The sequence below is a fragment of the Culex quinquefasciatus genome, chromosome 2 (assembly GCF_015732765.1).
Source record: "Culex quinquefasciatus strain JHB chromosome 2, VPISU_Cqui_1.0_pri_paternal, whole genome shotgun sequence".
Classification (NCBI taxonomy): domain Eukaryota; kingdom Metazoa; phylum Arthropoda; class Insecta; order Diptera; family Culicidae; genus Culex; species Culex quinquefasciatus.
In genome coordinates, this window is record NC_051862.1 from 221766148 (window position 1) to 221791713 (window position 25566).

General features: G+C 36.2%; 1 protein-coding gene across 6 annotated transcripts in view; it reads left to right on the top strand.

Moving 5' to 3' along the window:
- Nucleotides 1-25566, top strand: part of LOC6036325 (reticulon-1-A) — a 188462-nt gene that overhangs the window by 154616 nt on the left and 8280 nt on the right. For 2 of the 6 annotated variants that reach the window (XM_038256911.1, XM_038256906.1), the window contains exon 2: nucleotides 10357-10392. The exons of 1 other annotated variant lie outside the window; for it this stretch is intronic. In XM_038256911.1, coding sequence (XP_038112839.1) covers nucleotides 10357-10392 — 36 coding nt within the window. Of the gene's footprint in view, nucleotides 1-7118; nucleotides 7628-10356; nucleotides 10393-14749; nucleotides 15329-21100; nucleotides 21283-25566 lie in introns of those variants that run through there. 3 more of the 6 variants (XM_038256908.1, XM_038256910.1, XM_038256909.1) reach the window with 3 other exon arrangements.

Genomic DNA, 25566 nt, shown 5'->3' on the forward strand with positions numbered 1-25566 from the left:
ACTTGTGCATTTATGTGCGAGCTCCAGTCCAGATTAGAGTTAAAAATAATACCAAGGTTATTGGCGCTTTCAAAAATTCTATTCTTTCACCTGACATAACTAATGGAGGCGGTGATGGTGGAGTTTTAGATTACTTATAAGAAGAGCTTTTGTTTTACTTGGATTAATAGGAAGAAAATTATTTTCGGACCAATGATGAACTTTGGCCAGATCATGGTTGATTTCATTCGAAATTAGTAGATTATTTGAATTTTTCTTGGCACAATAGTAAATTTGAACGTCGTCAGCAAATAAATGTACCAAACAATGATCTAAAATTGATGGCAAATCATTAATAAACAATGAAAAAAGAAGAGGACCAAGTACGGAACCTTGAGGCACACCAGAGAGAATAAGTTCGAACAACGAATAACAGTCATTGTGATAGACACATTGACTACGTTCTGATAAATAAGATTGAATTAGAGATGCAGCATGTTGGGAAAACCCAAAGATAGATATCAGTTTATCAATAAGTTTAGCATGTGAGACACGATCGAATGCTTTGGCAAAGTCTACCAAAAGTAAAATAGCAACTCCTTTTTTATCAACACAGCAAGCAATATCATCATGTACTTTGAGGAGGGCTGTTTCAGTGCTATGATCCTTTCTAAACCCAGACTGGAAAGGTGATAAAAGATCAAATTCATTTATGTAACCCTGGATTTGTGCTTTCAGTATTTTTTCAAGAACTTTCGAAAGTGCGCTAAGGATACTAATTGGTCTCATATTTGTAACACAAGAGGATGAAGCTTTTTTCTTAATTGGTATTACTTTGACTCTCTTCCAAGCTTGGGGAAAAACAGAACTTATAATGATTGAATTGAATAGGTGGAAAATCATCGGTAAAATTAAAGGCAACATAATTTTTATAAATTTTATGGGGACATTGTCAAGACCAACAGCATTGGAACTAATAGAGAAAATTGCATTAATTATTTCATGATTTTCTACGGGCTTAAAGTGAAAACCATTTGGGTTTGCATTGGGAATACTAGTATAGATTTGTGACGGAGTGAAGTTAGACGTAAAAATTGATTAATATCATTAGCAGAACTATCACACACTGTCGAGGAAGAATTACTCTTGGTGATGCCAAGATTTTTAATATTCCTCCAGAGCTGTTTACTGGGAGCAGAAACGTTAATTCTTTGTTTAAGGTGGTTAGATTTAGCATTTTTTATCAACAGATTTACACGATTTCTGAGAGTCTTGTAGAGTGAGTGGTCTGTATCTAAATTACTGTGCTTCCAGTTTCTATATGCAATATCTCTATCAATCATAACACTCTGAATCGTATTGCTAAACCAAGGATTTGATTTAGTTTTGCTTAGTCTAAGCGGAACAAATTCATTAAAAGAGTAAACCAGATGTTCATTAAGTAAATCAACTAATCTGTTAGGATCCGAGATTTCAAAGTAATTAGTCCAATTAGTATTATAGAACGCATTTTGAATTGCAGGTAAATCAGCAAAATTGTAATCACGATACCAAACTCTATTTGTATCAGGATTCAATGAGAAATCAATAGTTGCCAAAATTAAATCGTGCCTAGAGATTCCGGGCATAGAAACTTGGTTAAATTTTAAGACCGAATCAGGGTTATCTGTAAGAAAAAGATCTAATAACGAACAACCAGAGTTATAAAAGAAAGTAGGCTCTTCATTAATACAGCAATAAGACATCATTTCTAATATTTCACAAAAACGGACCGATTTGGTATTCGATTTGGAAGGATCAGTATTAAAATCACCGATGTAATAAGTTGATTTGTATTTGGAATGATATTTAGAAATCAGATTGTGTAATATATCAGCACAGTCTAATTGAGGTGGGTTGTAGATAATACCAAGTAGGAAGTGTTCATTACTACACATGAAATCAAGAATTAAAAATTCGGTACTACGATTGGGAGGGATTGGGTCATTTGACGATTTTTCAAGAATTCTGCATTGAAGACCTTTCCTAAAATAAACACAAATACCACCACCACGGCGGTTACGATCATTTCGAATTAGTTGATAACCTTCTATACAGATCATTGAATCCGTTATGGAATTATCAAGCCAGGTTTCAGTAAAACAGATAATATCAGCTTTAGTTTGCGTGAAAGTCAACTTCAACTCTTCAAATTTGCTAAAACTTCTAGCAGATAAACTTTGAACATTAATATGACAAATATTTAACTTATTTTGATTAAAAATAGCATTAACTACAGCTTTGGTAATAAATATGTTTGCAGAGGCATTATTAGGCGGAAGATTATCCATTATCAAAATCGAAAGATGAACATCGCAGAGAACTTACTAAACTAACCCAAAACTAAGATTTAAAACTACATTCGAGATAAAATACTTACTACTAAAAGCGTTTGCAGAATTCATAGTTCGATTTGAGTTGCTCTAATTCTTCACTCAGCATTCTTTCAGCATTCGAAACCAGCATTTGCAGCATCACAGCATACAACAGCAACAACGTCAGCTCCACCGTCGAACCTCCAGCTGCTAGCTCCTTCCAAAATAGTCGATTCAGCCGCCGGTGGCCTCCACTTGCTCGGGGGTTAGGCTCGCCCCTACGGAGTGACCACTGACCTGCTACGTCCAGCGCACCCCTACGGAGTGGCCGCAGGACGCGTTGCAGGCCAGGCGACCGGCCACACCGGGCCGGATTTCCCCTGCGGCTGTGTCCAGTTACTCAGCAACGGATGACTAGCGTTAGCGTTGCCTACGGACCGACTGCGATGTAAGGGTAGAACATCACTCGTTGACGTCATTTCCTCGTGGCCAATTACATTTTACTGCATCAGGAACAAAACTTTCAGGAGGGGATTTGGATACATGGAGAATGAAGGATCGGAGTCATGGGAAAAACTTGAGGCAGGAAAATGAGATTATCAAGGATAGGGTAGTGTTTTATTTTTTTTATTTTGTTTTTGACTTTTAGGAAGGAAGATAAGAAGGGAAAATTTAAGGATGGAATCATAGGAAAAAAAAAATGGAGGGATAAAGAAAAACTAGTAAGGATAGGGAAAACTTAACAGCCATCGGTGGCCTCCACTTGCTCGGGGGTTAGGCTCGCCCCTACGGAGTGACCACTGACGTGCTGCGTCCAGCGCACCCCTACGGAGTGACCGCTGGACGCGTAGCAGGTCAGGCGACCGACCACAACGGGCCGGATTTCTCCTATGGCTGCGTCCCATAGCTCGGTAACGAAGGGCTTGCGTTACCTACGGACTAATTAACTTATTTTTTTTGGTGATTTTCTTTTTTTTTTATTTCTTTTTTTTTTTTTTCTGCTTTTTTTATTTTTTTTCTGTTTTTATTTTATTTATTTTTTTTTTTTTTTGGCTTTTAGGAAGGAAGATGACACAAGGAAAATTCAAGGATCAAGGAATCAAAGGGAAAAGGAGGAGTAAAGAAAAACTAGTAAGGATAGGGAAAAACTGAATAGCTATCGGTGGCCTTAATATTTTTTTTCCTTTTTTTTTGCAACTTCTAAGGTTTTTTTAAATTTTTTTGTTTTTTTTTTATTTTTGAATTTTTATATTTTTTTTTTATTTTTTTATTTTTTTTTAGACTTTTAGGAAGGATGGAAGCACGGGGAATTTAAGGATGGATTCAGAGGAAAAAGGGAAAGGAAAAAGAAGAACTATTGAGGAATAGGGTATTATCGAAAGACGGCCAGGTGCTCCAGGGTTGGGCAGGGCTCAGCAGGTGCGTTTCCTCTTCCTTTGGCGTACACGATTCCGTTCCTGGAGTAAACTTTCTGGACTTTTCCCTCCTTCTTGAGACGCAGAGCAGCAGCACGGATCTCACGGTCCTCCTTCGTTAAATTCTCATTGACGTAGATACGGTTGGTGTTCTGGAAGCCAATGTGGGACAGGTTCAGGTCTCGATGGTTAAGGTAGCTGGCATAGAAGGCGTTGCGGTCTGCACGGAGGGCAAATTCGCAGATTATCGGGGGAGTAGAACCCACAGCAATGGGAGATTTGGCCAGCCTTGCCAAACTCGCCAAGGGATTTTGCTTTCGTCACAGCCCAGCCTGGTGACGATGAACCCGAACATAGCCACAAGGTTTTCATTCTGCTGGTACGGTACACCTGAGATGATCAATTCGTTCGCCTTCTCCACTCGTCCAATTGATGCATTTGCACGATCAACATCATGCCGAACTCCAGAAACTGAGTCAGCAAGCCGGTCAATTTTACTGCCACACTCAGTTTTAAACGCTGCCAGGAGTCCTCCAGCCCGTCGATCCTCTTGTCCAGATCCTGCTTAAAGTTGTCCAGTTTGGCCTCGATTTTGCTCCACAAATCATCGATCGACATGATGGAGTCCGGTTCGCTATCGCTTCTTGGTCGTTTGTTTATGTTGCCGTCGAAAAGAGAGTTGACAGAATCCGATCGTCCCGCGAGAGAAGAGACTGACATGGATCGAGTTATACGACAGTTCATGTGTATAACAGTTGGACAATTCTTGAGGGCTTCTCTGAGAATGGTCTTCAGAAGATCCTGAGCATAGTATTAACCAACAATTTAAAAGCTCGGATAGGCACCAGAAAACACAAACTCGCACGAACCGAAACTATTTCGCACTAGTTTAAAGACTCGTTAATCGATTGCCGACAGTTTCAAGGTGAAAGCACGGAAGAATGCACTTAAAAGTGAAGAATTAAGAGCACACTAAAAAACTTGTTTACTCGTCGCTCATCCCTTTAGGATTTCTCTTTCAATTTTTAATATTAAAATACCGAAAAAATTGCTTTTTTCCGTGTACCTTTTTTGCTGAAAATTCCTAAGGGAGAGTTCTTCTGTTACGTTACACATTTTAGGGATTTTTCATCATGAAAATGTCAAAGCGTTCTTCGACCCCCTCTCTCTTTGGAAAAAAAAACTAATAATGCAGAATGACTTCTTTTGACAAATGGAACGCATAGACAAAATTTAACCCAAATAAAAATTGACAATTTAAAAATCGCGAAATCGATCCCGAAGAAGTAGACAACTACTCAATAAGTACATTTGCCTTCTTGAATAAAGTAAACGGCTCCAAAAATCACGAAAATGCAAGTTTCTTATGTTGCCTTATACTGTCAATCATTGAAGAAACGGTTCAAGGCATTTTCCAAAACATAAATTTCACTAAAATATTGAAGATATGGTTATGGAAATGCAAATCTCAAAACATCCGAATTCACGGAACTTTGAACATTAAGAGAACGATTCTCTCGACTCTGATTTGTGGGTGTACCTAAATGTCCATAAAACAATTTAAGTTTTGCTTCCAAAATGGTTGTTGAAATTATGTTGAAAAAAAAATATTTAATTGTATCACAAAATTTTAATAATCAGTTTTGCTACCATTAAAAACTTTAAAAATTTCTTTGAATTTATGAAAACTACTAATGAAATTTGCATTGGCCAAAAGATCAAATAAACCTATCGAAAGTTATGAAGACTCAAGTAGTATTTATTTACTTTTAAAAATCCCGATATATTTTTTGGGCAGCCTATTTATGAGAAATTAAGCAAATTTATAACGATATGTTTTTGCCACTTCATAACATCATTAAGATGTTCGTTAATTGTATTAGGTAAATTCAGAATAATATAGATTGAAGAACCATTGAACCATTACATTGGAAAAATAAAAATTAAAACTTAAAATGCACGGTTCAACAATAAAATCTTATATAAATTATTGTGAAGTTTAACATATTTCCTTACCATATTATTGTTAGCATCGTGTTCATTATAGAAATATGCATTTAATACACACAATTTTACCCATACATTTACCACTCTGTTACTTTCTTTGCGTTCGTTTAATTATCTTTATAAATATCTTCAAACTGAATTTGTTTAATCTTATATTTATTCCTAAAATTTTATATCCATTTTATTTATCACAATCTACATTTTCGTGCAAGTTTGTTATTCAATCTATTTAATTGTCCTGAGTAAGTATTTGCATTTTTACTAGCATTGTTTCCTCGTTCTTGTTCTTGTTAGTTTTTTTTTAATTTGGTACAAATTCTTTCATTGGTAAGTATTTATTACTCTTCTGTTTTGCTTTCACATCAAAACTTTCCACATTACTCTCATATCTGCACACAAAATCATAACTGGTTTCATCCATGCATCACCAAAGGAATCAATAATCCACTAACTGCGTTTGCCCTCATTGACTGTCCCAGTTCCTCGTCCCTAGTAATGCGAGAAGGAGGGGCAGGGGGAAAACATTTTTCGCGTGCACGAAATCCATTCAACAAGTCGCAATTACTCTGAACCTGGAGGGGTCGCCCCTTTCGACTCATCCACATACGTGTACAAAATAACACACGAGTAATACTAACATTAAGGGTTTGTGACTCATTGTGACCCCTCCCTTTTTCGGAGGGTGCTGAAACATGGGGGTGTCCTGAAATCTCCGTCTCTGTGTGGGCAAATGATGCACAGAACATGCAGGCAGATAAGCGAGAGTTTGTATTTATTGTTTGTTTTTTTTTCAATGTTTGTGACTCAGAGTTGAAAGAGGGTGAGACAACTGCGCCGCCTGGTTTTAGCAATTCTGATGATGATGGACCTACTCGATAGGTGTCACGTGTCCGCCGCTTGTCGAACATTTGTGATTTGCATGCAAATGATTGAAATAATACGCAACATCGATCAGGTCCTACCGCGAGCAGATTGTTTCATCTACCTGATGCAGCACAATACAGTTGTGTGCTCGTTTTGGAAAATGATGTTTTCTTGTTCCTGATTTTGTCTACTACAGTCGGACTCATCTCTGACTCACCGCCGACTGCGATCATGCGCAGTTAGGCACAGAGAACAACACGCACAAGTCGCAGAACAGTTTTGTAGAATATCCTTTTTTGTAGGTTGTTCAGAGCAAGGCTCACCAACACCAAGTTGAGGGCTAAGCTGCCTCAAAGAGAGTCTCGTACAAAGAGCGAACGAGATATGTGGGTTGTTGCAGTGGTTGAGAGAGGAGAGAGTTATCCTTTTTTGGGGTTTCGCGAGAGAGTGAGAGAGTAGCGAATCTGTCAAGATATCCTGGTGAGGCCGTACGAGGATCCACTTCAGTAGTTGTCCGGTCGGATTCGCATGACAGTCGCCAGTCGGAGTATCATACATCGTCGGAGAAGGAAGAGTCGGTTAGGTCAGGTTGTTGAGCAGAGTGCGAGAGCGAGACGGGAGCTGTGATTGCAGAGAGAAAGAGTAGGAGACACGACGACGGCGACGACGTTTCGTTCAGGGAAAAATCGATATTCGCACTAAAGTGTTGTTCATACACGCCACAGCAGGACCAGGAAGAATCGTCCGCGAATCTGTCGAAATTGCTAGTTGTGAAATTTGGTACGGTCTAACCTTTTCTCGAAAAAAAAGTGACCTGCTCCGGAACGGATATCGAGTGCTGTCGTCCCTTTCCTGTGAGTTTGTTCAGCGGAACCTGCGGTCGGTTCATTTCCGGAAAAAAAGTAGTGATTCTGTCGCGCTCCCGAGACCTCCACCCCGAAACCATGAACGGATTGGAAGGTTCGAAAGCATCCAACCAGCTCATGATCTGCAGCGTGATGAATCCTTGTAAGTTTTTTTTTGTGTGGTCGGGGAATTCCTTTGTACTCCTGCTGCTGCTGCGTATTTGCTCCCGATGCACCGAAATCTGACACTCTACCCTAAATTTTTGGATTAGTGACCCAAATGTGGCCCCGCGAGGCCACACTGGGCAATGCGAAAAACTTTTGGGTGGGGACCGCAAGTTTCCACGATCTTGTTGTTGTCACGGGAAATTGGTTCGTGGAAAAGTGGAAAAACTACGTCCTTTGTTTCGAGCTCATCACGAGGGCCTATTCATTATTCAGCAGTTTAAAAGTAGAACTCTGCGTGTATGAATCTGCTTGAAAGTCCTTCTGGCCAGCAAAAGAGAGAAAAAAAAAATGTTCGATTGAATTGTTTTGTTGTTTTTGTTGTTGGTTACATCGGTAGTGGTGTGCTATAATCGAGAATATTGTACATTATGTTATCTGTACCGACTATCTTTCGAGTGTTGGTATCGAACCTCGGAGGGCGCAACATAGCACAGAGTTCAGTCCAGTCCATTTCGATGCAGTCGCAATGTCTGTGCAACTTGGTATGTGGGTGTGAGTGTGTGTGCTAGCTGCACTTGCACTTCCACGTTCATGGTAGTCCATAGTCCATTGGCCCCACCAACTCACCCATTTCATAGTTTTCCCGTTCTTTTTCTTCGTCCTCGTCCAGACTTTGGACTGTGGATGCTAGAGATTTATTGGAAAATTAAATTCATTTCGATCAATGTTGTCTGCTGAAATAGACAGGCTTTGAAATGTGGATATGTTTTACCTGTTTTGAAATCGAATAGTTGGATAAATTTTCAAGTATTATCAATAAGTTTTTTTTAGGAGAAAACACATTTTGATCATTTTGAGATGATTGAATTTTAATTAAAATTAAATCATTTCTTTAAAATCGGTCTAATATCATTTTGCAAAATATAGATAAAACAGTAAATCGACGTCGTCGTGCTATCATGTCGCACCCGCCATTTAGACGTTCCGAGAAAAACGCGTTTTAATGTTTGACCTTAAATAAACAAAACAGAAAGCACGCAATGTAAACAATAACAAACACGTTTTGTTTGGCTGACCATTCTGTGCATTGTCCCGAAGTTTGGTTGAAGTTGGTTGCTGGAGTCTCGAGTTATAATTAAAAATGTTTATGGTAGTCTAGCTTGTACGTGCGTCAAACGCATCCTGACCTGAAATCCCTTTGCCCTTTGTCGCACTTACATCAATTTTCAGGGAGTGACAAGATAGCACGACAGGATTGAAACTTCTTTTATATGTAGAGTGACAAAAATTTTCGGAGCTTTTTTGGGTTTCATTGAATATCTCAGGATTGAAATCGAATTTTGGGGATCTGTGAAGGTCAAAAGATGAGGCATTGTGAGCTGCACAAAATGGTGTTCTTAACTCAATTTGGCCCAAAATGCACGGTGTAACACTGTTACGGTGTAACACTGTTACGCAGTAGTAGATTTAGGGTTGAACAGTATCATGGTGTAACAGAGCTCGCCGTTTAGCCTAACATTCTTTGATCAGATTCAAGCCTGGTTCAAGCCAATGGTTCATTTTGGCTAGCCTCGCCTGGTTTGAACTAAATGAACCATGGCTCACGGCGCTCGTTGAGCCTGAGCCGACGATGCTTGCCGACGTGTGGAGTGAACCTGAACCAGAAAAATGAACCTAGCCTAGCCGATGACTTAGGCTAGTGGGAACACTGGTTTGGAAATAGTAGTTTATGTTGAAAAAAGAGGATTTTTTCAGCACGAGTCGTACATTTATCCAACGAGGTTCACCGAGTTGGATAAATACGAAGGGTGCTGAAAAAATCAAGTTTTGCAACGAGTTCAATACAACATTTTTTGCAATTCCAAAAAACACACACTGAGTGAAATTTTAAGTCAAATTTTCATGTATTTTGTCAATAAATCGTTTAAATCAAAAAAATGTTGAAAAGTGTTCCTTTTCTATTTTGAACGTAAGGGTATGACTGATTGCAGTTATACTTATTTATTTTTGTGAATATCGCAGTACAAAATAGTCTGCTCTTTAAAATAATGATTTGTTTTGTTATATTACTTAAAACAAATGCTGATAAGATTACGTCGCTTGTGTGCTATCATATGACAATGACCATTTAGTTTGGATTATAAATATATCATCCAGAGAAAAAATCGGAAGGGAACTCTCCTTCCTCTCTCGCGCACAAAAAATCGGTAAAAGGAAACTATTCGTCGGGAAGTCGATTTCTCCACTGTTCGCAGATGAACAATGTTTGTAAACAAAACGAAATAAACTGCTAACAATGAGAATCACAAAAAATCTTCTACTAATACATTAACTCATTTTAGACCAAAATGATCGTTGTCAGAAGGCACGCAAACGACGAATTCTTAACAAGGAATAATTTTAATGAGTTGTTTTCAACTGAACTAAAAAAAATATATCACGTAACATATTTTCTGTTCGTCACCTTATAATCAAACTAATAAACCCGCATTGCCACAAATTTCAATATAATGCCCAATAATTGCTAATCCTGCTGGTGCCAATCCGGCTAGACACTTAATGTCTAGTAGTCAGGAATTCGCACCACTAACACATGTTCCCTGCACACACAAACCCACACTCACACACGTGTTTCGCATAAATTCACCACTATCCCGAGCTCGAAATTCCCATATTAAAATGTTCCTCTTTTCCTTTATCGTATTTTTTTCGCTTCCTTTGCAGATGCCTGGTTCAAGCCGGAAAAACTTCATCCTAGAGGTAAGTGCTGCTTTGTACTAACTAGATGTAGGTAGCTATAACTAAGTGCTGCATGTAATGCGGAATTTCCCAAAAGAGAGCGAACGAGTGAAAAAAAAGCGTCAAAAATTTCGCACGTTTGCCGGTGAAAGGTGACGCACCTTTTTTCTTTCTCCCTCGTGCTCTTTATTGCAATCTTACTAATGTCCTAACACGATAACATGACAGCTAGTCAAATCTGGGTAAGGACGGCGAGACCAGATTATTCCTTTTCGCATTCACTGTCAATTTTTATGAGCCACGTTGAACGGGGTTTTCTTCGAGTTTCGAACCATTTGGATCGATATTGACCCGGCCGGCCGGCTTCTGCAGGGAGGAAAATGTGCTCATTTTCTTGTCTTTATTGCCGAGCGATTTTCCACACGCTGATCAAGTGTCGGCGGTGCACTCGAAGAACACTACAGTTCATGCTTTTCTTTTTGCTGGCGGATTCATCGCGTTAATGTTGCTTTTTTGAAGGTCAATTTGTAATTCGAGAAATAATCTGACATGCATAATCTCGGAAAGAAAATACCCTTTGATTTGAAAAAAAAAACAAGAAATAGTGAGCTTTTTTTCTCTCCTGCTTTGCTTGTGTCGAATGTGATATACAATGTCGAATGCAAAAATCAATAAAGAGACATTTTTTCACTTTTGCTGTCATTTAGAGAAATATCTGCTTTATTATATTTCTAAAAACAAAATACAGAAAGGTGTTGTCTATGATCTGCTTCTAAAAATAATGTTGAGTCATACTTTTTTTGCGAGATTTAGTCATTTTAAAGAGTCTGTTAATTTGTTAGTTTATTCATTTTTTGATAAGTGTTTTTAGACAGGGGTTTCAGCTCTCGCTTAGTCGACTTACATAATTTGTTTCATCCAATGATTGTATTTTAATTAAATTGTGGATCTCCAAAACTCTGCATGTTGTCAATAGCCAATTGTATTTTGATTAGTACAACAAATTAACATGAATTGAAATAAATAAATAAACCTCAATTTATGTTTTTATAAAAAATTTAACTGGATTTGTGTAAAAAGGCTTTTAAAAACAACAGTAAAAAAATGATTAAATCACAAATTTAACAAGTTTTGTTTAAATTCTTTGCAGTTTTTGACATATTTTTTTTTTTCAATTTTCATATTTTAATTTTAAATTAGTTTAAAAAGTACATAACCTTTGAGTTAGTAAAAAAAAGGTATTTGAAACAATTGTAAACACTTTAAATAAGAATACAAATGTCTAGTTTATTACTTCTAATTTTAAGAAAATAGTTTGAATTAAATTGCATGATTTTCAAAAACCATCGGAAATCGATCGATCGGTCGAATCGATTTATCAGTGAAACGTTTGTTTCCCGCTTTGGTTCGTCGTCCGCGTGTTTGACCAACTCAAAACTAATAAAGTGTTGAAAAGTATTACTTTTCGATACAAGTGTTGAAAAGTTGAACAATTTGTCCCTGTAGAATGACATTAATAGTAGTTTATGCAACTAGTTGCAAAAAAAAGATTTTTCAGCACGAATCGTAAAGTTATCCTACGAGTTTTACCGAGTTGGATAAATACGACGAGTGCTGAAATAAAAACAAGTTTTGCAACGAGTTGCTTACAATTTTTTTGCTATTTCGAAAAATGCTTCTAGAATAGAATTTTATGTCAAACATTCATTTATTTAGTAATTTCACCGTTCAAAACAGAAAAATATTGAAAAATGTTACTTTTCGATTCAAGTGTTGAAAAGATCAACTTTTCAGCACTCATTATAGTGCTGAAAAGTAGAACTTTGCAGCACTATAATTGCAAAAAGTAGTTTTTTTTGTGAAACGGAATTGCAAAGATCCTCCTTTTGCATTTTTTTCCGGGGCATTAGTTTTATATAACTTATAATTAAATAATTTAAATCATGACTTCTGTTTTCGTGTAAAAATTAAAAAATTAAAAAATAATTATTTCTTAAAATTCAAATTTTTAAAGGAACAACTATTTACAAATTCTGACCTTTGTGATCTCAGATCATGTAAACTGAAAAAAAATTAATATTTTTATGGATTCATGGAACTATTTTATTTTTTCCAGTAAAAGCATATCTGTTTCGATGTATAATAGTAGTTTATGCAACAAGTTGCAAAAAGAGGATTTTTTCAGCACGAGTCGTACATTTATCCAACGAAGTTCACCGAGTTGGATAAATACGAAGAGTGCTGAAAAAATCAAGTTTTGCAACGAGTTCCATACAACATTTTTTGCAATTCCAAAAAACACACACTGAGTGAAATTTTAAGTCAAATTTTCATGTATTTTGTCAATAAATCGTTTAAATCAAAAAAATGTTGAAAAGTGTTACTTTTCGAAACAAGTGCTTAAAAATTCAACTTTTCAGCACCCATTTGAGTGCTGAAAAGTAGAACTTTTCAGCATTTATTTTGAAAAGTGTTACTATTCGATTCTGTTATTTTTGGTACAGAAAAGTTGGCTATTTCGTCGTTCAAGAATGACAGGAAAAGTAAGTAGTTTCACGATGGAATTGCAAAAAAGTATCTTGTGATACTATTTGTGGTCAAGTATTGAAAATTCAGCTTGCAAAATATTTATTTACTCTCTCCGCGACCGAGTGATAAACCTTAAATTAAAATGTCTTCATTTTGAAACTTGTTGCATAAACTGCAATTTCAATCCCCTACCATATTACACCATGACATGCTTAAACATTTTTGGATCAATCAGATTGTAGAAAACAGTTTCTAGAGCGGTTTCCCTAAAAAATGTTTATTTTGGATTCAATATAAGCAGATGTAATTTCTTTAAATAAAAAGTGATTATCTCTTAAATTTCTGAATTTAATTCCCATTCAGGAGATCATCAACGCCTACTGATTCATTTTTTATGATTCAGATAAATAATTTAAATGGATTTCATATTTTTTTTGTAAAATTTTCATGTTTCTAAAAAAAATCATCATCATTACAAAAACTGAGTATGCGGTATTCATAATTCGAAAGGGCCTTTAGTATTTTGGATAATAAATAGCTTTTCAATGAAACACTCTAAGGCGTCATCCATAAAGTAAGTCACGGTCTAGGGGGGGGAGGGGGAGTTGTCGCAAGCGTGACAAAGTGTGACAAGGGTGGGAGGGGGGTCCGTGAGAGTGTAACGTCACGCTAGGATATTTGTTGAATACTGAAAATTCAGTCTTAAAATATATTTAAAAAAAAAGTTTGATAAACTTTGATACTTATGGATGACGCCTAAGTTTAGCACTGTTGCTAAAATTTGTATCCAAGCAATCTGTTGCAGTATTTGCATTTGCATCAGGGAAGGGGTACATCTTTTATGTCAGCAAAAATGTGTAATTTTACCTATGAAAATGTGTAATTTTACCTCTTTTCTGGTGTAATGTCACTTTTTCAGTCTAAATTGAGGTAAAATTACAACATAAAAGAGGTAATATTCAACCTCCCAAAATTACAGCTTCCAAATTTACATTATTTTTTACTGTGTAACACATTGTACAAAAAAAAAAGATTTTTGTTTAGTCGTATTGGAGTTTCCAGCTTGGATTTTGGGTTTATTTAAAAGAAAGCTAGAAATCTGGAAAATGTTGTACGGATACTTTTTATTAAAGGTAAAATATTGGTCAAATATGTAGTAAGAGTCTTCCAAGGCATATTTAGAAGAAATTTGAGGGATATTTACATAAATTCATCGATTTTCAGTGACCTTTTTTTAATAAGATTGAAGATTTATATCTTTAAAAAAGTTATTTGAGACTCCGACGAGTCTTTCCTTCATGGTGCAAATATCAGACCTACCGATTTTTTATGTTTTATTGCCAAAAAAGACCTACAAATCTTTTTGAAAATAATAAAAATTATAAAAAAAAAAAACAAAAAAATAAACCAAATTAGACGAGAATTTTTTTAACGCCTGATCTGCGTGAAATCGTACACCTCTCCACTCAAATCACATTGCATTTTAGCGCTAACTGAATCAAATCTCTGTTTTAAGTCGCGCGCGCCCTCACCACACCATCCCACACACGCACACGCCCGAAACCCCGTTTTTTGCTCAATGAATGGTACCGCAACAACCGCATCATCTGTATTAGTGAAATCACACACCGCACAACGACGCCGACGTCGCGTATTATTTTTTCGAACGCGCCAAACTCTTCACCTGATGCCATCCAGATGAGTCGAAATCCACACAAAAAAAAATCGTCATTGCGGTTTCCCGCGGTACATGTGTCTACTTTGCCGCCGTCGCCTACTGCAATCCTAGTCTCGGTGTATTAACAGCGGCTTAGTCAGTTTGTGTCGCGCGCGCGCATGCACTTGACTATGTCTTTTGGCTCACTCATTTGAGAGAGAGAACGCGCGCGAATATTCGTGAGTGAGCGTCGTGATATTCGTCGTCGTTTGAACGTAATTTTAGTCTTAGTCGAAAATAGCCATTAAGGAGAGGACAGCGCGAGAGGAGAATAAGGAGAAAAGTTATTAATAAAATCGGATTTTCTTCGCGGCAGCTTTTCTCACACGGAGCACGGAGTGACGAATTTTTTTCTGTTGTTTTTCCCCCTTTACAGGGATAAATTGTAATTTATTCTATATTAAGGCCCAGGCCAAGAAGAAGAAAGGCCGTGGTCGTCGTCGCGATCTCAACTCGAACTCTCGAGAGTTCGCTCATCATCATTGTTTTATTCGCGAACGGAACGTTTCGGGATCGGCGTGCGGGAAAAATCGACGGCGAGTGTGCGTGTGTGGGAGTGTGAGGGCTTCTGGAAAATCGTCTTCTTTTCCAGATAATATCGAGTGGTTCAAGTGAAGATCGTTGCACGGAAAACTGCTCACTGCTGCACGATGTCGTTTTCGCTGGAAGATTTGAAGCTGCTGAGGGAGATCGAGTTCAGCAAGGAGGGATGTAAGTGTGTGTGTGTGTGTGTTGGACAGTCACTGGGGGTGACTTTCCGGTGGCAATTCATCCAGAACTCTGCGCCTCCTGTGGCCCAGAATCGAAATCGGATCCGGTTTGGTCAATCGATCGGATCGACTTATTACGTTGTTCATTTGAGCGCTGCATTTGTGTAATATTCAATGGTGCAGTCAGTGCGGTGTGGATGATATTTAAATCTGTGACAACCCCCCTACCCCCTGTTTAGGGGGGACACGGGAATCAAAAGGGGAAGAAGAAGCCGTGTGTGTTTGTGTGTATTTTACAAAATGTGCAGTGTGTGAATAAATACTAAAGTGGACTGCGGCGCTGCGCTGCTGCACAACACACATGGATGGACGGCGAGGGGATTTCAAACTGCTGCTGAAACGCAGAGAGCAGAACGAGGAGAAGATTCTCGCCGCTGTCACTTTGGTTACGTAAAACAAAATCATTCGCCTGAAATGTGACAAAAGAGAAGCAGTGGCATTGAATCAATCGGCGACTACCACGGACTGACCGAATGACCGCACCGGCGTCTAGTTCAGCGCAGATCATCAGCAGGATTCTTTTTATAAAAATACACATTTCGCATTTTTATAGGTGTGCTACACGGTACGAAGTTCTAGCTGGTCAAGCTGGTGGAAACGTGGTTGTGCTTTACAGCACACGCTACGCGCTGCCGTTTTTCAGACAGTCTCAGCTGAAGTGCAACTGTCGCTTTGGCTGGTGGTTAACCCTTGTGTGGCCACGAAGTTTTGTTAATTTAGGTTTCACTCATAATGATCGTTTATCTAATTCAAAATTTTTGGCGCATTAAAATTTCTTCAAAAATAATGAATTAAATTTTAAATCTCTCTTAAACCCAGTAAACAACCAGTAAAAAAGTCATGATAATATTTCAATTGGAAAAATGGACAGATTTGTGTCAGGAAAAAATGAGTGATACAAGGATAAAAATGATGGTAATATTCCTCAGGGAAAGATGACAGATTTTGTGTCAAAAAAAAGTGTAATGTTGCATTAGGAACTGGTGAATTTTCATCAAATTTTGATGAATTTTCATCAGGCATTTTTTATGTAATATTACTCAAAAAAGAGGTAATATTCTACCTACCAAATTTTCACCCTTCCAAAATTCAACTTTTTCCCAACTATTTACCACTAATTACACTTATTCAACCTAAATTTTAATTAAAAAGGGGTGATATTCAACCATCACTTTTTCAACAATCCAACATCATTTTTTTTCGTTTTGCATGAAGGAGCTATTATTTTTGCACTTTAATTTAAAAAGCAATACTAAAACTGTATACCTAAATTTATTTTTTAATGGCCCAAATTTGGTTTATTTTTTTGCTTTTATGGTGTTTTTGCATACGAATCTCTTATTGTTTAAAATTTGTGAAAAATTAGTTTTCCTCATTGTCATCTAGGGGAACGGCATTTATTTCCATCAGGTGTCTAATGAATGACATATCAGCGCTTTGGCGATTGCAGCATCCAAAAAGCGTTTTCAATCCATGTTAAGGAGATAAAAAGCTTAATGGGAAGTGAGCAAGCAAGTTTATATCAGAACTTTTGCAAAACTATCGGAATTTGTAACTTGGACTGATACCTTAACCTGCCAAACAAACCTGCCAAACGCGATACAGTCCAGATTCGATTATCCGAAGGCCTTGGCAAAATTTAATTTCGGATAATCGAAACTTCGGATAATCGAATCACGACAAATTTGTTTTTTTTTGCTGTCTTATTTTTGTTTGTTGAGCTTTAGTATGGCCCTTCAACTACTCTAAAGTGATTTAGAATTGCTGAATCCAAAAATGCATGTTTTAATTTTACAGGTAATCAACCATTCACATTTACTAAAATGGGGTCGCAGAACTCGAATTTGATGTTTAAAGCAAGAAAATAAAAATTGAAAACGAAAAAAAAATTGTTCGTGATTCGATTATCCGAAGCTCTGGATAATCGAAACTTCGGATAAGCGAGTCTGGACTGTATCTCGAAACTATCGGCTGATTGTCAATGTAAAAAATATTCTTGTAAAAATAATCTAATCTCTATAAAAATAATCACGAAATTTTTAAATCGACAAAAACCATTGAAGAGTGGTTAATCTTTTGATTTGGGCATTTTTAAATCTTGGGTTCGATTTGAATTTTCAAATTTATTTTGGTTGAAAAGAGCAGAAAATTTTCCAATTATTTCATTTTTATCAACCAAAAGTTGCCAAGATTTTGTGAGTTGAGAAATTTAGGGCTACTTAAACTTAAACTAATTTTTATTTGTCATTTTAAATTTAAACATTAAGAAGCTGTATCTCAACAATAATCAGTCTGATTAACAAAGTCAAATGATGAAAATTGCTGGTATATTTTGTTCAGCTTTTCAAAAATATGTTTGGCAAAAGTCTTTATATAGTATTTTAAAATTTCAAAAAAGATAATTCATAGAAAAAAACATCGAAAAATGTCACTTACTTAAAAATGTTGTTCCACTTCCTCCAAAAAAAAAAAAAAAACAAAAAATAGTAATTTTCGACTGCAATTTGATTTAGCATCTAAAATAATGGATGATAGTGTTTTCGTTTTTCCCCCTCAAAATAACTGTTTTTTTCAAAAATTCAAATCTCCGCTACCAGATTTTGCACTATACTAAGTTCAAGCACAAAAGATGTCTTTTTTGATGAACTAAAACATGAAAAAATAAAAAATTGAATTCCTTCATGGTTCTCACATTTATAAACAACAATTCACGATTACGGAAACTGTTTTTGTTTTTCAGTGTGACCTGGAATTGACCTGTCAGAATGAAATCATTATTTTTTCGATAAAACCTTACAACTTACAATTTTGATCCTTCTTTTAAATTCATCATCAGTATTTTAAGATTATTTTAGAATTACGAATAAATAGAGAAAGTTTTTTTCCGTAATTTAATTTTATTTTAGTGACTCCGTATATTTGTTTTGTCTGGTCAATGAATGATTTCAACATAAATAAACAGTGAAAAATATCTACTAATTGTTTGCGTTTTTTTACATCAAAAATAATGACGGTATGTCGAAGGTTAACGACTTCGTCAAAGCTCACTTTAGAGCGGAATGACGACGACGCCACCTTTGAGAGCACATATTTGATATTCTTCCTCTTTACTTTTTTCTTTCTTCAAAAGTTTGATTTTTCTTCACGCTTCGCGACCGCATATTCCACCGGGAACAAAATTTGTACAGGTGCAAAATAATCCCATTTGCGAAAAAGAAAGAAACATGTCGGGGGAAAAAGAAGATTTCAATTTCGTTGAAACGACCATTTTGGTGCCACACTAGTTGCGCGAGAGTGAATCTTTACACTTTGCGCGCTTGATGGTGTGTGTGATTTACAGCTTATGCACTAATCTGCGATTAATTAGCGAAGAGATTTATAGGTTTTTTTTCCTTTTCGTGGCGGATGCTTTAAGCTTCTAATTGGTTGCATTTCGTCTTCCATCGGTCAAAATGTGCCTAAAACTATTCAAATTATTCTTTCTTTTTTCTTTACATGCGGTGAAAGTAAAATAAAATCACGTGGGGACGACGTTTTGGCCACGATTTTAATGTGAAAATTTGGCATCCAGCAAACATGTGTGTGTTTGTCTCTGGGTGAATTCACGCTAAATGATGATCTTCTCTCGTTGGAAAGAAAAATAACAATCGCACCTACGTATTTTTCTTCTGGTAGCAGCGGTGACGCCAAAGACTTTTTTTTATGTGACGAATGTGATAATGATGATGAATGAAGACATTTGTTCAGCCACTGACTGTTTGCTACTGTTGCTGCGCAGGATCAGCTTTTATATGGTATCGGTTTTTTGAGTGACGTGCAAAATTGAACCTTTTTATCAAATCTTTTTTTTTTAATTAAAATGTTTAAATTCAGACTTAAAAAAATAAATTTCGAATTTCAAGACCAACTTTATTTTGTAGCTAAAAGTGCTAAGCTTAAACTTACATGATTACAGTCACGAGAATGCAGAAAATTTGCAAAATATCAATGAATTTATGAAAAAAAATCCTAAAGTATTATAATATGAATGCAGAAAATTTGCAAAATATCAATGAATTTATGAAAAAAAAAATCCTAAAGTATTATAATATAATACTTTAGGATTTTTTTTCATAAATTCATTGATATTTTGCAAATTTTCTGCATTCTCGTGATATCTTTTTCCTATCTGTGGTCTGGTAATTCAAAATTTAAAAGTGCCCTATTTGATTGAAAATGCAATAAGAACAATAAGAACAAAATTTGTTATTTTAAAATTACGTGTTTTTGCAGGGTTATTTTTTAGAGTGTAACAATGTTCTACAAAGTTGTAGAGCAGACAAAACCAAAAATTCAAGTATATAAAAATAAAGGGTTTGTATGTGTTCTTCACAAGTTATCAAAATTTACAAAAAAAGTTATCAGCTCTGACCAGTTTGTCGAATTTTTAACTCCTTATACTCAATCGTGTACTTTTGAATGTTTTTTTTTATTTTATTTTTTTTTAAGTTTGATTCAGCTGATCCGTCAATAACGGTGTAGCATCTCAATGGCAATCAACCATGCTCGTGCTTGTGCTTGTGCTTGTGCTTTTTTTTTATGTGTTTCCTATTTTCCTATTATTAAGAAGGTAAATTTGAAGTCAAATCATCCCTTCCCACTTTTTTCCAAAATTTCCATTTTCTCGTTTTAGATTTTTTATTTTGAATAAATTTTATTCTATGAAAAAATCACTTATCTTGTTTTATATTTTTCTTCTATCATTGTCAATGTTATAAATTGCATTAATCTTGTTTAGTTTTTGCTTGTGCTGAAATCATTGCCGTTTGCCTAGTTGCGGTTCCTTTTTTTCGGTCACCAGGGATGGAATAATTGCTAAAACATCTTTTTCGCTTGCGAACTTTCTTCACTCGCGAAAAAGAGAGGAGGCCAATCACGTAAAAGAAAATCGCTCCCGAAATTATCTTAGACAATCAATCAGTTGAAGATTATTTGTAAATTTCAAGCACCATAAAAATTAAGTTCTTCTTTCCAACCCTTTTGAAAATTAAAAATTGGTTAAAAGATGAATTTTTGACGAATTTTTAGATCTCGTCTAGACTTAATAAGACAGTTTTTGGGTGAATGATTTCATATTGAATTATGGGGAAACGATTCTTTTTTGATGTAGGCTGTAAGTAAATGGTTTTCCTGTGCTTGTTCTATTTTTTTGCTAGTTTTGTTATACACTACTACTTGGTTTAACCCTTCTCGAATTTTCACTGTGTTAGTTTTAATATTAGAATTTATTTTTATTATTATTGATATATTTTTTTGCGTTTGAATAGAAACATAAATTGATTAAAATGCGCCGAATTAAACCACTTAATTGCTGCCAACACTGCCAACAGGTCGAACTGAGCTACTTAGCTGAGCATTAATACCTGACGCCCGGTTTTTGTATTGGTGAAAGTGTGACCACGATGCGCGTTGGCTCAGTTTACACGTCTTGTTTGGTTGGCGGTTCGGCGCTGTCTTCTGTAGCCTTCTTTTTCCAGTTTTTTTTGCTGCTGCTGCGCCACATCCACACCTCTCTCTCCCTTTTTCTCTCTTCTATTCGTTCATACTCTCTTCAGGTGGTTTTGTCTGGCTGGCTTAGAGCTCAAGTCTCCTGTTGGCTTGTCTTGTCTGGCTTGTTGCCTTCCATTCATACTCCATAAACCTGAGCCCCGCTGGACGGACTCAGTTCGTTTGCGTGGCCACTCGACTCAAGACGCTCGCGACGCGTGGAAGACTGATTTTGATAAGTTTGTAGTAGTCAAAAAAATTCTCATAAAATCAAAATGGTGAAACGACAAAACTCTCGCTACACCAACGGCAACGGAACGGCCAACGGAAACGGTTACCAGCGCCAGGAACTGCCCCCGCGAGGACCAGGTATTTTTCATTCACTTCTTGATCTTGGTTGATTCGCTCGCCAGAGGTGCCAACGCACAACCTAGCTGTCTGTCTGTCTGTCCTGCAGTGTTACGGTTACTCACGGTTGTTGTGTTACCAGCCAGTGCCGTGCTCTAATTGGCAACGTGTCACGGTTTGTGGAGGAGATTGATGCGAACCAGTTTTCGTTTTTATTAATTCCACGGGTGCCTTTTACTTACAATTTTCCCAGCGATTGCAATCAGGGGCTTTTGCATTTAATTTTAATATTTGATGGAAATTTATGCGTTTTTGGGACCCATTTTGAGCCTTCATCATTCATCATGATCATCATCAGTCAATTTGAACTAATTCGTGTTTCTCAAAAGTGAGAGGAAATTTCTCAAATTTTGTAGTTGGAAAAATGCGTCCAATCGTTTGTTTGTCAAGCTGGTTGGTAGCCAAGTTCTAAAGACTGTGAAGAGAGTAAAACTATGCAACTTGGCACAGAGTGGCATCCACACTTCTTCTATTTCATCTTCTTTAACTGTGTATTTGGCAATCACTTATCATCTTACGGTGCGGAGTCTGCTGCAGTGGAAGAAGACCGGCTGATTTGCACCCAGCATCACTTTCAGTCGCAGCAGCGTGGACCAATTTGGCATCACGTTGGCAGTTTTTACGATTTGGAACAATGGTGGAAAGTAGTGACATAAGCGGGCACAATTTGGTGGATAAGCTTATTTTTTGGGTTGAATTACACTTTCAAAGCTTTAAATTATTTATTTCCTTTGTTGTGTTTTAATGAAATCTAGGCAAAAGGTTTATGAATTTACACTTGATATTTTGTATTAGCAAATATTTGCAAATTTGTATAATTTTTAGAAGATGAATCGTAAAAAAAATGTTTTATACATAAAAAATGGGTTAAGATATTTTTTAAGGATTTTTGATTCTGAATGAAAAGTCTTAAACAAGAAACTTTAAGTTAAAATTGAATCGTTTTTTCTTTTCGGCGTGTGGTTATCTAACAGTTTAACTGTTAAAACGCAAGCTTCCAAAAGTATTCAAATATCTGCATTTTTGCCTTCCTCACGTTACTGAGGAAAGGCTATAAAATCACTCGAAAAATGAACTTCTCAATTAGACCTCCTAGACCCACCTTCATGTATACCTATCGACTCAGAATCAAATTCTGAGCAAATGTCTGTGTGTGTGGTGGGATGTTGATCAAAAAATTGTCACTCGATTATCTCGACATTGGCTGAACCGATTTTGTCCGTTTTGGCGTCATTCGATCCGTCTTGAGGTCCCATAAGTCGCTATTAAAAATTATGCAGTTTAGTTAAGTACTTCAAAAGTTATGCTAAAAAAACGATTTTAGCAAAAGTCCGGAAGATTGTAAAAAGGGTGGTTTTTGTAAGAAAACCCGTCATGCTATATATTTTCAGAAAGGTATTTAAAAGACCTTTCCAACGCGTCCAAGACATTGAAGATCTGACCATCCTATCAAAAGTTATAAGCACTTAAGTGTAATTTATACGCTTTTTGGAGGCCGGATCTCAAATATGTTGATGAAAACGTTGTCCGGATCTCTCATGCGACCTATCGTTGGATAGGTATTCAAAAGAGCTTTCTAATGCGTCCAAAACATTAAAGATCTGACAACCCTATCAAAAGTTATAAGCACATAAGTGTTATTTAAGCACTTTTTCGAGGCCGGATCTCAGATATTTTGATGAAAATGCTGTCCGGATCTCTCATGCAACCTATCGTTGGATAGGTATTCAAAAGACCTTTCCAACGCGTCCAAAACATTGAAGATCTGACAACCCTATCAAAAGTTATAAGCACTTAAGTGTTATTTACGCGCTTTTTGCATTTTGGATAGCACCCTTTAAATGTGAGGAAGGCGCCAACCACCTAAGGGTGGATTAAGTAACGTTTTTTTATAAAAGGAGACATTTTTTTTCTTTGTAATTTTTTTTCTAAAGAAAATATCTAGAATTTTTTAAAAGTTTAATTTAATACACATAATTAAAAACAATTTTTAGAAGATGTTTGAAGCTTTCAAACCCTTTTCATTTGATGGAAAAATGTTCAACAGGCATTTCTCACGAAGTAATTTTCTTTTCATTCTCTTTTTTTTCTTTGGTAAGTTCAGCTCAATCTTGGTGAGAGTAAAATCTCCCTCCCTCAAACAGATTCTAAAAAAAGGTTATTTGGGAAAATTTTGGAAGACAAACACTTTAAATTTGGAAGGTTGAAAGTTTGATTCGTTGAATATTACTTCTTTTTAGAGTAATTTTATCAAAATAATAAGTAAAAATGTGAGTTCATCAGAAACTGATTTTAACGAATTTAAAATTACCCTTATTTTACACAAAAACTATTACCATTCTCAGATGTAATACTACCATTTTCGCATTCCTCACGTTACTGAGGAAAGGTTATAAAATCACTCGAAAAATGAACTTCTCAATTAGACCTCCTAGACCCACCGTCATGTATACCTATCGACTCAGAATCAAATTCTGAGCAAATGTTTGTGTGTGTGGTGGGATGTTGATCAAAAATTTGTCACTCGATTATCTCGACATTGGCTGAACCGATTTTGTCCGTTTTGGCGTCATTCGATCCGTATGCAATTTAGTTAAGTACTTCAAAAGTTATGCTAAAAAAAGATTTTAACAAAAGTCCGGAAGATTTTAAAAAGGTGGTTTTTGAAGATCTGACAAATCTATCAAAAATTATAAGCACTTAAGTGTTATTTACGCTCTTTTTGCATTTTGGATAGCACCCTTTAAATTGAGGAAGGCGCCAACCACCTAAGGGTAGATTAAGTAACGTTTTTTCTGTGTACTTTATGTTTGTTTCATATGAGCAGGTCTCTACGAAATCGGCCGATTTCGACAATTTTTATTTTTTGTATTTTTTTATTTGACTTTTTTTGTGGGGGCCTTCCCTATGACCAAATAAGCTATTTTGCGTCATTGGTTCACCCTTACAAGTCTCCATACAATTTTGGCTGCTGTCCATACAAAAATGGTATGTAAATATTCAAACAGCTGTAACTTTTGAGTGAATTTTCTGATCAATTTGGTGTCTTCGGCAAAGTTGAAGGTATTGTTGAGGACTTTTGAGAAAAAAATAGGTACACGGAAAAAAAAAATTGCAGATTTTTTTATCAATTTCTTTTTATTACAAAAACTTAATTTCCCAAAATACGTATTTTTTTGATTTTCGAGATTTTTTGATATGTTTTAGGTGACAAAAATCCGCAACTTTTGAGCCATAGAGAAACATGGTCAAAAACCTGCCGCCGAGTTATGATTTTTTGAAAAAATAGTGATTCTTGGAAAAATCGAAGTTTTATACAAAAACAAATTTGACATTTTTTTTAATGCAAAATTGAATTTGCTATCGAAAAGTACTTTACAGATTTTTTGATAAAGGGCTCCTTTTTCAAGGTATAGCCACCGAAAGTTTCATTTTAGTGAAATATTTGCAGTGTTTCGATTTTCCATAAATATTTTTTTTGAATGGTTCAGAAAATTTGCTATAAATTTGTCTAAGAGACATTGAAGATTGGACCTAGGGTTGCTGAGATAGAGCCACTTTAAAAAAAAGAAACACGAAAATTGAAGTTTTCTAAGTTTCATGAACACAACCCACCATTTTTTAATGTCGGTATCTCAGCAAAAATTGAATATTACGCCCATTTAAAATGCTAGTTTTGATTTAAAAAAATTCTAAATATTTTTTTCGAAAAGATCGGAAAATTTCACGAATGTTTCATGTTATAACAATGAAAATCGAACCATTAGTTGTTGAGATACCGACATTAAAATATTGTGGGTTGTTTTGTTTAAAACTTTGCCAAAGACACCAAATTGATCAGAAAATTCACTCAAAAGTTACAGCTTTTTGAATATTTACATACCATTTTTGTCAAAAAATCAAACCATCCACAATAACGACCCCCGGGTCTTTTGTGGTCTCTATTGCAAGTTTCTGCTCGAACCTAGGAGTCCGAAGGCTTGAATGGGGAGGGCACCCAAACCTCTTTTTACTCCAAGGAACCTTCCACCCCAGTGTTTGAACTGACGACCTTCGGATTGCGAGTCCAACCGCCGCCAGCGATTCCACCGGAGTAGGCTTGGTTTGGTGTGTTGTTTATACTTATGGCATGGAGACGACTCCTACAGCTGGAATGACTTAACGGCCTAACAACCAAGGCCGGGACCGACATTTTACTTCCTCATCCGATGGAAGGTCCATTTTTGTATGGACAGCAAATTGTAT